The 15,194-nt window shown below is 37.2% G+C and overlaps 1 protein-coding gene across 2 annotated transcripts in view; it reads right to left on the bottom strand.

Moving 5' to 3' along the window:
- Positions 1 to 15,194, bottom strand: part of SPIDR (scaffold protein involved in DNA repair) — a 591,441-nt gene that overhangs the window by 60,887 nt on the left and 515,360 nt on the right. For both annotated transcript variants that reach the window (XM_043963245.1, XM_043963251.1), the window contains exon 12: positions 108 to 195. In XM_043963245.1, the coding sequence (XP_043819180.1) occupies positions 108 to 195 (88 nt within the window). The remainder of the gene's footprint in view (positions 1 to 107; positions 196 to 15,194) is intronic.

The raw sequence follows: 15,194 nt of genomic DNA, 5'->3' as shown, positions 1-15,194 counted from the left end.
TGGGGAGATCTACTGAAATGCCATTAAAAATGTTTGCCCTTGATCTTTTGTCATGGAAGGAGAACCTACTGTTTATTTAGGAGAACTCAAGATTTATCTGGACTTACCTCTTCACAGTCTTGACTTTTGCCAGGAATTTTCAAAGGCACCAGTGGAGGCCACAAGCTGTCAATCAGACTAAAAAGTCCCATTGCCCTTAAAATAAAAACAGAAAATAGCAGATTGGAAAAAAAAAAAGGAATAGTGCACAAAGGCATAAATTCTCTTCCTCATCCAAAAATATTTACCGCTATGCCTTTCACATCTTGGGAGTTAGGGGCACTGTGCCTGAGATATGGAAAATCCATGTACATTTTTTTTTTGGCCCTCCCTTCATCCCAGAGAAGTCTGAATTTTTTCTTTTTCTTCTATGGGGTGTTGATATGATATAATACTATTCGTATATTTTATGCATTTCTGAGTTTCCAAACTTTTTCTGTGTCATTGGCTGGCCTTTGCATGTCATCTGTGGCTTCCACAAAACTCCCCCAAAATTCCCATTTAATTTATTATGCCAACCAACGATATATTGAAACTGTAATGGGAAAAGTCACGATGTGGAAAGGATAACTGTACTAGGATAGGGGCCTGAGTATGGTGTTAGAACAGTAGACAGTATGCCAAAGAAAGTCATGCTTTCTCTCTGGCTACCTCTTCCACAGCTTCTCCACCACTCCCCTGTACAACCACTTGGAAGGTATATTCTAGAGGGAATTTGTTTTTCAGTTCAACTAGAAAGTCCCTTCAAATTGAGAAATTCTAGGACTGCTAATACTCCAACTAAAGACGTATATGTTGACTTGAACAGAGTAGTACCTACACTTCCTTTGTTTTCAAGATCCTTTTGACCTTCTTTATTGTATATATACCCTGGATTTATTGCTGTCACTATCTTTAACTAGATAGCTGTAATGAATATGCATATCATTCTTTTAGTTCTAGATTCTTTTCAACACAGATAAATCTTTTCATATTTATCTGAATTCTTTAAATTTCTTGAGGTACAGTTAATATTACATTACATTCATATACTGCCATTTTCAGCCATTTTCTCAAATATATATATATATAAACATAAACAAATATATGTATTTTCTATATATTATATAAATAAATAGTACCATTAGGAATGATTCTGAAAGGAGAGGTTTTGTTTGTTGTCCACCCCATGCCCCTACCCAACAATATTCCTGAGGCAAAGTTCTAGTAGTGGGACTATTGGGTCAAAAGCTACACACATTTTTGTTACTTTTCCCCATAATTAGGTATTTCATCCCCAAAAGGTAAAAGCAGTTCAGTTCTATTTGCTCAATACATAACCTTAATCTCTGTTCTGAGCTAAAAAAGTGCTAACATTTTCTCATTCTATATAATAGGTGCAAAAAAAAAAGACTTAAATGCTTTCTATTATTTTCAAGGGAAAATTCTTCTACTCTTATTCTTTTTAGCATTCTTAACATAAAAGGGTCTTGTATTTTACCAAAGACCTTTTCTTTATTTAATGATAAAATAATATGGTTTATTATCATCATTATTGTTCCTATTTTTTCAGCTGTTATATTTATGGTTTTCCTCTCTCATTCTGGTTAAATTAATGGTTTATACATTTTACAGGTCTTAAAAATCCACACCCTTCTTCTTTTACTTATTAAGTATTTATTAATTGTTTTTGCTTTCAGCACTATTAATTTGTCCTTTGATTTTAGGAATTTTTTTTCTTAGAACCTATTTTTGATGTATAAATATTAATTAGCTTGAAGTTTTTTTTAAGTGGCTCATTCAGCATAATTTTTTCCCTCTTGTCTTATTAAAAGCAATCGGAAATAATTTTCTAAGAACTACTTTAGCTGAATTCCATACATTTTGCAATGTTGTACTATTGTCACTTAAAATGTAATTTTATTGTGTCTTTTAAAAAAACTATCATTCTGAAGGAATTTTTTTAGTCTGCCTTTAGGTCTTCATCATTTTTAAAACCACATTTCCGGGGCAGCTAGGTGGTGCAGTGGATAAAGAACTGGCCTTGGATTCAGGAGAACCTGAGTTCAAATCCAGCCTCAGGCACTTAATATTTAACTAGCTTTGTGACCCTGGGCAAGTCACTTAACCCTCATTGCCCTGCCCCCCCCTCCAAATGCACTCAAGTTTAAGAGAAATATATGTAAAAAATAATAATTAAAAAACCACATTTCCTTTCTTGATTAAAATATCTAATTTTCTGTGTTTGTTTATAAGTTCTCTATGCCTCAAAATGTAGATACTTTTTGTTGTCCTGTTCACATTTGAATAAAAAGTAAATTTGGTTCTCTTCCTATAGTTATCAAAACTGTATTTCTAGGATTCTGTTTCTTTAAATTTTTCAGTAACTTCTTTTTATGTACATTTTTGCTTGACTTATTATATTCTATATACAGGCAGTTAGGTGGTTCAGTAAATATTGCCCTGTGCCTAAAGTCAGCAAGACCTGAGTTCAAATCCAGTCTCTGAAACTTACAGGCTGTGTGATCCTGGGCAAGTTACTTAACCTTTGTGTGCTTTAATTCATCAGAGAAGGAAATGGCAAACAACTTCAGTGTTTTTGCCAAGAAAACCCCATAACAGTGTCATGAAGATTCTTGACATATGCTTAGTGTTTTTCTATATAGATGCTTTTGTAATTTAGTTAATTTTTCCTTTGAAAATGTTATTCTGTAATAAGCTGAATATTTAGAATATTTTGTTGTTGTTGCAGTTAATGGCTCCTTAATCATGACACCTCCTTTGCTTATCTCTCAATGCTTTATAACTTCAAATAGGCTTTATCCAAAATTGTGACTTCAACTCTAAATTTTCAAAAGGTGGCTGATGCATATTAAAATTTTCCCCCAACCTTTCATTTTTAAACTTATAGTGTCTTTTTGTCAGGTATATTTTTTGTAACTAATATAATATTGAATATTATATTCTTTAAAATCCTTTCTGCAATATGTTGTCTTTTTAAAGGTGAATTTCAATCATATAACATTCAGTAGCAATTATTAAAATTGGGGTTTTTTTCTGTATCAGGCTTGACTATAATCTTTGTCAGGTTGACATAATGCTTTTCTTGAGTTTCTGTAGATAATATTGAAGAAGCTGTGGAATTTGACAACAATGTGTCTGGCTAAGTTGAATATGACATTTCTTTCTGAGGGCAACTAGTAGCTTATATTAGTCTTTAGTTTGTTCCTATATCTCACTATTTCTGGGACGTTTTCTTAAATGCTTTTCTGAAAAAAAAACAATACTTAGACTTTTGTTTCTTTGAAATTTTTTGGTAATCTGATGATTCTCAGATTACCTCTTATCTTTTTGTCCTGTAATCTTTGCTTGTCAGTTTAAAATTTTTTTTTTGGATAGTTGAGTTATACTTGTTTTGCTTCCAGTTTGAGAGTTTGTTTCCTTTAATCAAACGTTCTACCACTTTTTGTGTTATTAATTTTTGTTAGGAACTTTTTTTTAAACTGGGAAAGAACTTCCACTGCAGATACTAGACCTTTCTGGACTAAGACCAGATCTACTTTTATTTTCTTTAAAGAGTTATCAGTTTGACATGTCTTATCACTGAACAATAGAAGAGCATAGCATAGTGGATAGAGAGCCAATCCCATAGTCAGGAAAGCCTAGATTGAAGTCTATACATATTGTCTGTGTGACCCTGGGAAAGTTAACCTTTTCAGGCCCATGTCCTAAGACTATAAACTGCACAGGAGTTTCTGACCTCCAGTGGAAGAAGGAATTTCTTCCCTGGGTTTTCCCTAAACAAGGAAATCATAAGTTTAACCTCTGTTCCCATTAGATATTTAGTGGGGGAGACTGAGGAAGTAGGATCTTTTATGAACTTTCACTCCTTTATCTTGCCCCTACTTCTACATGCTTATAATTGAATTGGGGCAGGGTTGGGGCGGCTAGGTGGCGCAGTGGATAAAGCACCGGCCCTGGATTCAGGAGTACCTGAGTTCAAATCTGGCCTCAGACACTTTACACTTACTAGCTGTGTGACCCTGGGCAAGTCACTTAACCCCCATTGCCCCGCAAAAAAACCCAAACCAAACCAAACCAACAAACAAACAAAATAATTGAATTGGGGCCTTGCAGAAAATATAAGGGCAGTTAGGTGGTGCTGGGCCTGGAGTCTGGAAGTTTTGTTGTTCAGTTGTATCCGACTCTTTATGACCCCTTTTGGGGTTTTCTTGGCAAAGAGTGGTTTGCCATTTCCTTCTCTAAACCTGAATCCAAATCTGGCCTGAGACACTTACTAGCTGAGTGATCCTGGGCAAGTCACTTAACCCTGTTTGCCTCAGTTTCCTCATCTGTAAAATGAATGTCTTTGCCAAGAAAACTTCAAACAGGTTCATAAAGAATCAGACACAACTGAAACAACTGAACAACAATGAAAAAAAAACAGAAAAAAACCCCACATCAGCCTTAAGTAAAGTGGATATAACATTTTTGATAGCACATAAACTACCACCAAAATATTTACAAACGCTTATTAAAAAATGAGAAAAATTTAATAAATAATTCATAAATGAGTAAACTGGAAGAAATAAGTTTTCCGTAAGGTGTTATTGCTTTACTTTTCTGAATAAGTTCTGCTGATGTTTCTCTCACACTTTCGTATATCTCAAAGGCTTTCAGTAGCAGAATTTGTCTCTGGTGGATAATGAAAAAAAAACCCAGATACTATTATAACTTGGTATAACTTGCTGGGTTATATTTATACTATAATTCTTAAAATCATACAAAACAGACAAAAACTATGTGTTACAATGGAATTATTTACTGTTTTACCATTTTGGTGTTTGGGATAGAGCCAATAAGGAAGAAGAAAGTATCAAAGATAAATCCCAATATTTTGAACATGTGATGACTAAACAAATGGTGCCATAATTAGAAATATGAAAGTCATAAAGAATACGTGTTCAGGGAAAAATAAATTTAGTTTTGGGCATGAACGAATGAATGACTGGTGAGACATACCATTATAGATAGGAAACAGGTGGAAATTATCTAGGGTCTAGGAGTGAGGATAAGTTTGGGCATAGATTTGGGAGGCATTCATGATAATTTAAGCAATGAGAATATATCATATGATCAAGGTGGAGAGAACTAACCTGAAAAGGCCAGGAATAAGCCAGTGATGAAACGAAGGGAATGGTGAAAGAGGTAGGAGGAAGATACATTGTCATAGAAACGAAGGGTGGACCAAATATCACATTCCACTGCATTATTTATAGGAACATTTATACTTGAAAAATATGAAGTTCAATCATGTCAGTGAATCATTTATAGTGCTGTTAAGATCTGAGCATAGATACTTAGCTACAGCCAAGTCTAAGACTCCTTTTAGAAAGAAACAATGGATCTGATTCCTTTTTGTTTTGTTTTGTTTTGTTTTTGCGGGGCAATGGGGGTTAAGTGACTTGCCCAGGGTCACACAGCTGGTAAGTGTCAAGTGTCTGAGGCCGGATTTGAACTCAGGTACTCCTGAATCCAGGGCCGGTGCTTTATCCACTGCGCCACCTAGCCACCCCCCTGATTCCTTTTTTTATATCACTTTCATTGCCCAATATCTATCTCTCCACCAAGAAAATTCTCTCTTGTACAGCAAAGAAACACAAACCAACACGCTGGCTATGTCTGGCAATATATGCATCTTTTCACACCTATAGTCAATGACCTCCCTGCTGAGATATCTTGCCATCAATCATCTGAAATCACGGCAGTAAACTTTATTGATGTCTTTCAAAGTTGTTTTCATTTATGTTACCATTGGGTAAGCTGTTCTCCTAGTTGTGCTTTCTTCATTCTGTAGCCTTTCACACAATTCTCTGAATTTTCATCTTCATTGTTTTTTAATGGCATGATAGTATTCGGTTATATTCATATACCATAATTTGCTTGGCCATTTCCCCATCAATGGGCACCATCCCCTTTCTTTCCAATTCTTTGCTACCACTAAAGTGCTGCTAAATATATTAAGGATAGATTAGAATATATAAATATAGTCTATATATGTTCATTGACTTTATTTATTTATTTTTTTGTGGTGCAGTGAAGGTTAAGTGACTTGCCCAGGGTCACACAGCTAGTAAGTGTCAGGTGTCTGAGGCTGAATTTGAACTCAGGTCCTCCTGAATCCAGGGCTGGTGCTTTATCCACTAGGCCACTGTGACGTGTAAAATTAAATATGTGGTCACCTTATTTCTGTCCCAAGTTTGGGGAAAATTAGCTGGGGTTTCTAATATATTTGTTACTTATAAATTAGAAGCTTTAGCACCAGTTTTAGGGCATTAAGCATTTATTAAAGCATACCAAGTATTAGTAAAAAGAAAACATCTGGGTCAGAAAGTTAAGAAAAGGCCTATCTAGCCTAGAGCTCCAGCCTGGCCTACTTCTTCCTCTAAGTCTTCCACCTCAACAAACTGCGAGGGAAAGCTCTCTCTGCATCCAGAGGAGAGGCAGTCCTTACACACTGCTTCAATCTAATTGGCTGGCATCCCCCAAATCCATTGGTTCACTAGACTTGAGGGTGGTTCATGAGCAGAATGTGCCAAGGTCAGAGAACCCACCCCCCTGAGAGTCAGCATCTCAGGTAGGTATGGTTTCAATCAAGTCAACTTCAAGTAAGTTAATCAGCAGTCAATCCAATCAATCGTTTTTTTTTTTTTTGGCAGGGCAATGGGGGTTAAGTGACTTGCCCAGGGTCACACAGCTAGTAAGTGTCAAGTGTCTGAAGCTGGATTTGAACTCAGGTACTCCTGAATCCAGGGCCCATGCTTTACCCACTGTGCCACCTAGCTGCCCCCAATCCAATCAATCTTAATCCAATCAATCCCCTCAGTTGGGGTCTTTGGGTATTCCAAAACCCATTATTTTCTCACCACCTAGCTGCCCCAGTTCATTGACTTTATAAAGCATATATATATATATATATATATATGCGTATTTAATTCAGTTGAAGGACCTAATATTAGGAAAGAAAAAAGGAGTTACAAACTCAATGTGAAGTGCTTAGAGGAAAATTTCACTTGATTATCTAGCTTTTATAATCAGATATTAATGAAATACCTCAATGAACTTAGTACTCAGTTATTGACAAAGTAGAAATTGCATTTTTGCAGGGTTAAATATAATATTTTTCTCAAGTCTAAATCCAAATGATATCCTAAAATATTGTTTCAGAAGAACTTGGACCACTTTAACCTCATTCTATATTTTTAAAAGACTACAATAAAGTGATAAAGTAAATTGGGAATTCTATAGTATAACTGCTACCATTTTGTGACTTGGAAAGGAAACCACTTTCCCATTCAAAAATTCTTTCTTATTTTAGCTAGCAATACAAAGAAAAAATCCTTAAAACTGAATTAGGAGTTATAGGCACTATCATTCAGGACTCAAATGTTCTCAAATTTTGTGAAATATTCCAAATTTAAAATTTTTTTGAATATTTGTCCTAAATGTGACCTCAATGTGCAAAAATGCTTGGTTTTGTTTTCTGCTCATCACTTGTTGGGGTCTATGGGGTGTTCAGAGAGGATTAACACCTCTGCTATAATGGCCTGCCAAGACCTTTTCAGGGCTGTTCATCCATTTTTGGTGATGACCTGATTCACCCAACTTTCACCTGTGCTCCATGAAGCTGTAGCATACACAGTGGCCACACCCCAATAAAACCATCTTGGGAGATGGGCTTAACCAGCCTAAGAGTAACCAAGAGGCCTCAAACCCATAGGTGAGTTCGGGGGATATCTACTTTAAGCACGTGAAGACTTCTCCCAGCAGAATGGGAGGATGGGAACAATTTGTTCTAAAGGCCATGAAAGTGGCATGGTCAGGCACCAAAGACACTAAGGTTATCCACTGCATTCCAGGCCTTGCCACCAGACTTGGATGACTCTGGAAGAGGGACTGAGGTTGATGGATTTGTGAAACTCTGCTTCACTTAAATCCAATTCATCCAAGAGTTAAGACATCACCCTGTGATGTCATTGGTCCTCCTCAAAAACGAAGGACAAACAAAGACAGTCACTTGTTCGTTTGAGAAACATTTTTTTTTAAAATAAAGACCCGAGAACCACTATGCTTCTTCTTTGGACTACAGTGCAAACAAATATGTATTTATATAAAAATATTTTGAGAGGTTTAACATCAAAATTAAAATATTGGCAACTAGGTAAATGATAATTATATACATGGAATACTTTAAATGATCTATGTACCATTTTTTTTTTTGTAAGGCAATTGGGGTTAAGTGACTTGCCCAGGGTCACACAGCTAGTAAGTGTGTAAAGTGTCTGAGGCCGTATTTGAACTCACGTCCTCCTGAATCCAGGGCCAGTGCTCTATCCACTGTGCCACCTAGCTGCCCCTATATACCATCTTTTTTTAAAGAAGCTGCTTAGTGAAATGGATAAAGAGTCCTCTTTGGAGCCAAGGAAGACCTGGGTTCAAGAATTTTCTAAGAAATGTACTGACTTTGTGACCAGGGCATGTCACTGGACCTCTCTCAGTGTTCTAGGCAAATCTCTAAGACTTGAAATCACAGAAAAGATGCTGACTGCCTTGGTAGAAAAGTGAATTTCATCATCCAAGAGTTCCCTACAGGGATGAAATCACAAGTGGGGTGTGTGTGTGTGTGTGTGTGTGTGTGTGTGTGTGTGTGTGTGTGTTTGTTTGTTTCCCTCCCCCTTCTTCTATATATCATTTATATTGATCTTTCATTCATATTACTATTTTAATACAACTATTCAAGTATTTTACTACTTATTATTCTTTTTTTTTTAGCACAAAGAGTTAAAAGGTAAAAAATTCAATAGTATTTTCTATTTCAGTATTTCCCGTCAGGATTGGAAAATACACTTGGGAGGGGGTTGTTGTTGTTATTCAGTTATGCCTGACTCTTCCTCAACCTGAATGGGGTTTTCTTGGCAAAGATACTAGAGTTATTTGCCATTTCCTCCTGAGGTGGATTAAGCAAACAGAGTTAAGCGACTTGGTCAGGGTCACACAAATAGTGAGTGTCTAAGGCCAAAGGTGAACTCAAAGCTTCCTGACTCCAGGCCCAGCACTTTATACACTGAGCCATCTAGCTGCCAACTTTTTACTATTTTGATGAGCTAGCTTATAAAACAGTTCCCTCCTCTCTACCTCCAGTATAATATAGCAATGATTTGTAATGGTATGAATTTAAGATCACAATATATTTAATATGATTATTTGTTGTTGTTTATCATCCTTCATTCTTGAAGAGGACTAATGACATCAGGAGGGTGATGTCTTGACTTGCACTTGAACTGGATTTAAGTCTTAGATAACTTTTTTTTTTTTGCAGGGCAATGGGGGTTAAGTGACTTGTCCAGGGTCACACAGCTAGTAAGTGTCAAGTGTCTGAGGCCAGATTTGAACTCAGGTACTCTTGACTCCAGGGCCGGTGCTTTATCCACTGCGCCACCTAGCCGCCCCCGAACTGGATTTAAGTGAGGCAGAGCTGTGTAAAGTCATCAGCCTCACTCTCTCCTCCAGAGTCATCTGAGTCCAGTGGCAACACACAGATCAGGATGACTGGAGATGGCCCCAGATGCAGTGGGAGACCGTGATCTTTTTTTTTTTTTTTTTGGTGAGGCAGTTGGGGTTAAGTGACTTGCCCAGGGTCACACAGCTAGTAAGTGTTGAGTGTCTGAGGCCGGATTTGAACTCAGGTACTCCTGAGTCCAGGACTGGTGCTCTATCCACTGCACCACCTAGCTGCCCCTCGTGGTCTTTTTAAGTTAAGGCTTTTCCCAGGTCTCAGTATGTGTGAGGAAAACCCCATTCAGTAGTTAAAGGCTAGGTAAGAATTGAGGCAAAAGATGGCCTAGTTTTGCCTTCAAAAAGAAAATCAATCAGGGAGGAGAAGACCCTAAGAGTTTTTGGCCGAAACAAAATTTGGTATTTATTTACATTTACTCTGAGCTATCAAAACCCAAACAATGAGCAAGTAATTCCCAGATTATGTGTTTCCAGCATTTCAAGAAGACAGTGGAATGAGAAGTTGCAAGGAAGCCTGCTTTTCTTGTTCCATGTTAAAAATTGCACTGGAAATGTAAAAATAAAATCACTACCACCACTCCAAATTGCTAGGAATTCTCAAAAGAATATGAAAACTCATAAGAAATATAATGAGTAACCTGCAGATAATTTCTTATAATAAAAAAATTTAGGGACCACTAGGTGGCACAGTGGATAAAGCACTGGCCCTGGATTCAGGAGGACCTGAGTTCAAATCCAGCCTCAAACACTTGACACTTACTAGCTGTGTGACCCTGGGCAAGTCACTTAACCCTCATTGCTCAGCAAAAAAAAAAAGGGGGGGGGAGGAAGCAAAAGAAGCAGAGGGGAACACATCAGAAGACATACCCAAACAACATCAGAAACAGAGCAAAAACTCTTTAAAGATTTGGTTACATGGATAATAAATTATATGTAAGCAGCCATCTGTCTTCTACATATACAGAGCTCACCATGCTTCTCTGTCTATGGTAGTGATTTTTTAAATGTAGGAGTAGGGAGGGTCTATGACCTTTAAGATACACATATGTATGCATACAAAAAATACACACACACACACACTGTATTTCTTTCTTTCTTTCTTTCTTTCTTTCTTTCTTTCTTTATTTCTTTCTTTCTTTCTTTCTTTCTTTCTTTCTTTCTTTCTTTCTTTTTTAGTGAGGCAATTGGGGTTAAGTGACTTGCCCAGGGTCACACAGCTAGTAAGTGTCAAGTGTCTGAGGCTGGATTTGAACTTAGGTACTCCTGACTCCAGGGTCGGTACTCTATCTACTGTGCCACCCAGCTGCCCCGACACTGTATTTCAATGTAATTGGTTTCCTTTGTAATCCAACATGTTTTATTTTGTGAATTTAAAAACATGACATGGGCTTCACCAGACTATTGTAGATGTTTGGACATAAAAAGAGGTAAAGAAGCTTGGCTTGGGGTGTGTGTGTGTGTGTGTGTGTGTGTGTGTGTGTGTGTGTGTGTGTGTGTGTGTGTGTGAAGATTAATTTGGACAAGGTCAGGATATATATTGCTAAAGACAAGAAAAGCAAGGGCAAAAATGGAGAAAAAGAAAAGCTGTCACATGCTCAGGAAAATCTACCCCTAAATACTACTGTGTCAAGTAATATCCTTTGAGAATTAAGGTTTCCACACAAAACCATCCTAGAGTGAATGATAATGATTGGCTAGATTTTATAATCATATGATTTTAGTTATATGGGAGAAAGGGATAAACAAAAAGAAAAAAAAAGTTGGTTACTTTCCTTTTTTTTCCTGATGCTGAAGGAAAATGAAGATGACTGAGCTACTCATCACAGATTGACAAATACTGAGTGGGCCCAGTGGCTCTTCTAAGACTTAAGATTTCTACATGACCAACCATTAGGAAACGGAATTTTTTCAGAAAAGTCTAACTGAGAAGAAAAATGGCAACTTTATTATTCAATAAAGCCCTGATGAGGATCAAGAGTGCAAAAAATCCAATTATGACAATATTGTTGTTGGTGGTGGTAGTGATTCTTCTTTTTCTTTTTTCTTCCTTCCTTTCTCTTTCTTTCTTTCTTTCTTCCTTCCTTCCTTTCCTCCTTTCTTTCTTTCTTCCTTTCTCTTTCTTTCTTTCTTTTTCTTTTTTTCTGTCTTCTCCCTCTTCTTCAAGAAAGAAAAGAATCCCCCAACCTAGTGCAAGCTAGTTTAAAAACCTAATCCACATACGATTTTGGAGGCTTTCCTAAAGGATCTTAAAATCTTTATGCTAGGGAAAGGATAGGAAAGGTGTGCTTGGAGAGCCTGGCTGAGTCTGGAAAAATCTGAATTCAACTATTGTCACTGATACTTACCTGTTCTATGACTTTGGACAAGTAACCCCTTAGTGTCCCCAGAAAATGATATGGCTATAAGTTGCAGACAAATTGACAATCTGCACTGGGAGAAGAAATTTCCTTCCTCAGAGTTCCCTATGAAATTATAGATCTCGGCCCCAAAAGAAGAGATCACTATTAATAATTTATAGGACATGGATTAAAAGGACCTGAGAGGTCATCCAGTCTAACCCTCTCATTTTACATATGAGGAAACAGAGGCCTAAAATAATCTGCCCAAGGTCACATGGGTAGAAAATGACACAAAGCTAGAATTTAAGCCTAGATTCAGACTCCAAACCCAGTATTCTTTTCACTGTAGTGTGAATTAATTCTCTTAATTTTCTTTTTTTCTTTTTCTTTTTCTTTTTTTTTTTGGCAGGGCAATGAGGGTTAAGTGACTTGCCCAGGGTCACACAGCTAGTGAGTGTCAAGTGTTGGAGGTCAAATTTGAACTCAGGTCCTCCTGAATCCAGGGCTGGTGCTTTATCCACTGTGCCACCTAGCTGCCCCAATTCTCTTAATTTTCAATTCTGTGTTTGACTTACCAAAATAACCTAATGGAAAAAATACAAAATGACCACAATGATAAGTAACTAAAATCCCACATAATAGGGCTTTTGATAACAAATACAATGTAAGTACAACTTAAGAAATTAATAATGAATTGTAAACAATATTCTACAATAGGAAAAGCTTGAGAAAGATTTTGACTGGAACCAATTAGCTTTATTTGGGAGGCATTGATTGGCTACTTGCAACTTACAATAGTGACTATAGATTAAATATTTATATTTGAAAGCAGATTCCTAGTAACAGGATAACCATACAACACTAAAATGAATACTCTCATAAGAATTGTTTTTTTTCTCATTTAAAAAAACAGACACGGCTCAAGTAGTTACTGTTGTTTTGTGAACAAGATTTTGGTCTTAGGCAGCCCACATAACCATTTAAATGAATCCAACCTTTCATCAGGTCAAACTTTTCTGCTGTAGCTAACTTTTGGCAGAAGCAAAGTTTATTGTTCTTCCCACTGCAGTTCACTTTTGACTCCTCAGGAAAAGAGCCCTACTTCACTTCTGCATGAGGTTTCATTTTGTTACACAGGAAATGCATTCTTTTAAAAAAGTCATCCCTTTAAAAGAAGTGTCAAATAACAACAAGCAAGATAACTGATGATAAACACTGTCTTAAATTTAACATTCTCTTTTCCAAAGAGGCTTAACCATCTGGAAAAAAATATTTAATTAAAAGAGAGATTTAAAAAAAAAAACCCAAGGACTTGAACCTCCACTTAGAAAGTACTCACAGGAATGAGTTATGATGTCAATGTAATGATTACAAATCTGATAAAGCCACTTGGTCAGAATGAGTTTCTGGATTGATGTTTTATTTTCAAAGTTCTGTAAAGTAAATCTATAGAAAACCTTGAGTTTTCAAATTTGGATAATAAAAGTTTTTAACTAAAAAAATCCTAAAATGATTTTTTTCTTCACATTTGGTGGGTAGTCGTGGGAAGGCAAGGCAGATGGGGAGGAGGCCGGATGAAATCTTTACTTTCTCTATTGGGAGTTCTGAAGTTGACGGTTTTTGCAGCCTGGTCCCTACATTGGGCAGATTCCATTAAAGTACTCAGAAAAGTAGGTCAAATTAGCTAGTGATCATTTAAGGGGAAAGCCACGTTTCATACCACATTCAAGTCACGATTTCATCTGATCCTTTCAACTGTGATCTAGAAATCAATAGCTTTGGAGAATGTGAAGAGGGGAGGGGAACAATGTGGTCACACATGGAGAAAGAATGACAGCATATGGTCGATGCCAGGGACATCTGGAACAGGCCTGATATGTCTTCTCTGTTGCTCCACTTGGGGTGGCTTTTGGCAGGATGACTTTAAAGCACAGGCGGAAAAACACATTGCTACTTTATGAAATCTAGGATGCATGCCCACAGGCTGTCTGACTGAAGAAGCTCAAATTCATCTCTCAGATGGTATAGAAACTCACATTTAGATTGTTAAAGTATTGTAATAATACATAGAGGTGGCTATGATGTGATGGATGGAAATCTGGCTTCAAAGCCAGGAAGAGCCAGGGTTCAAATTCTATCTCCGACACATACTGTGTGACATTTAACTTCCCAATGCTCTAAGATTATCAGTTGAAGAGAAGATGCCAGGCAACATTAGTAGAGGGAGTTTCTTTACATGAGAACTCACAGATCCAATCTCTATCCCTATCTTATTATACATAATATATAAGAAAGTCAAGCTCCATTCTCCAACTCCCACAAAAAGAAGGGGATAGTCTTTAAACTACATATGAGGTTAATCTGTGTCTATGACAAAGGGTGCTTATCTGAGTCTGTAGGGAATGCTGATATTGAGAAACTATTTAGGAATGTTAAATGAACATCTCATATTTTTTTAAGGCATCACAGAGACATGGTAAGTATACATTTATTATCCCTCCAAGTTGAGTTGCCTAATTAGAGTAATGGGGGACTAGCCCCCTTTTACCCTGAGCCAGGATGATGCCAAGAGTCCTTAGGTCCAGAATGCTTGACTGATAACAATTCCCATGTGGACTTTGAAGAAGTGGAAGTTACATTCTGTAACTCTGATTCTAGTCTCCTAACCACATGGTGAATAGAAGCTTCTCTGGCTTTGACTGCAGAGCCAGAGAGAGAGAGGCATATTCAAAAGGCACTAAGTTTGACTTTCTACCTTCTCTTGTGTCGATTTCTCCCAGTTTGGAGGCAATAGGGTAAAAGACAATACTGTAAGGGGGAGGCCTCAGGGCCTTCCCTTCTGAAGCCAATAGATGGCCCTTGAAGAAAGGCCCTGGTTCTTTGCCTTGATGTTTGGCATTTGCTTCTTCATTTTAGGTGAAAGAGATGGGAGGCTACAATCTTATGAGTTTCCAAAAATCAGGAAAGTGAGGCACCAGGAAGCTTGGGTCTGTGCTGAGCTTTAAGATCCAGTGAGGCAGTGACAGAGATGCCCCATTTGGATGTGAGCTTGGTGGAACTTATGCTATATAGAAACTGTTAAGTTTGAGCCCACTCTCCCCAAAGACAAATGTGGTACAGAGAATAATTTGCCACCTAAGTAGTGTGGAGAAATGTTTGTACTTGTGTTCTTCCTATATATTAAAAATTTTGTTGTTGTTCAGTTGTTTCAGTTGTGTCTACGACCCCATTTTGGGTTTTCTTGGTAAAGATACTGGACTG

The sequence above is a fragment of the Dromiciops gliroides genome, chromosome 1 (genome assembly GCF_019393635.1).
Source record: "Dromiciops gliroides isolate mDroGli1 chromosome 1, mDroGli1.pri, whole genome shotgun sequence".
Lineage (NCBI taxonomy): Eukaryota > Metazoa > Chordata > Mammalia > Microbiotheria > Microbiotheriidae > Dromiciops > Dromiciops gliroides.
This window is presented reverse-complemented; position numbering and strand designations above follow the sequence as displayed.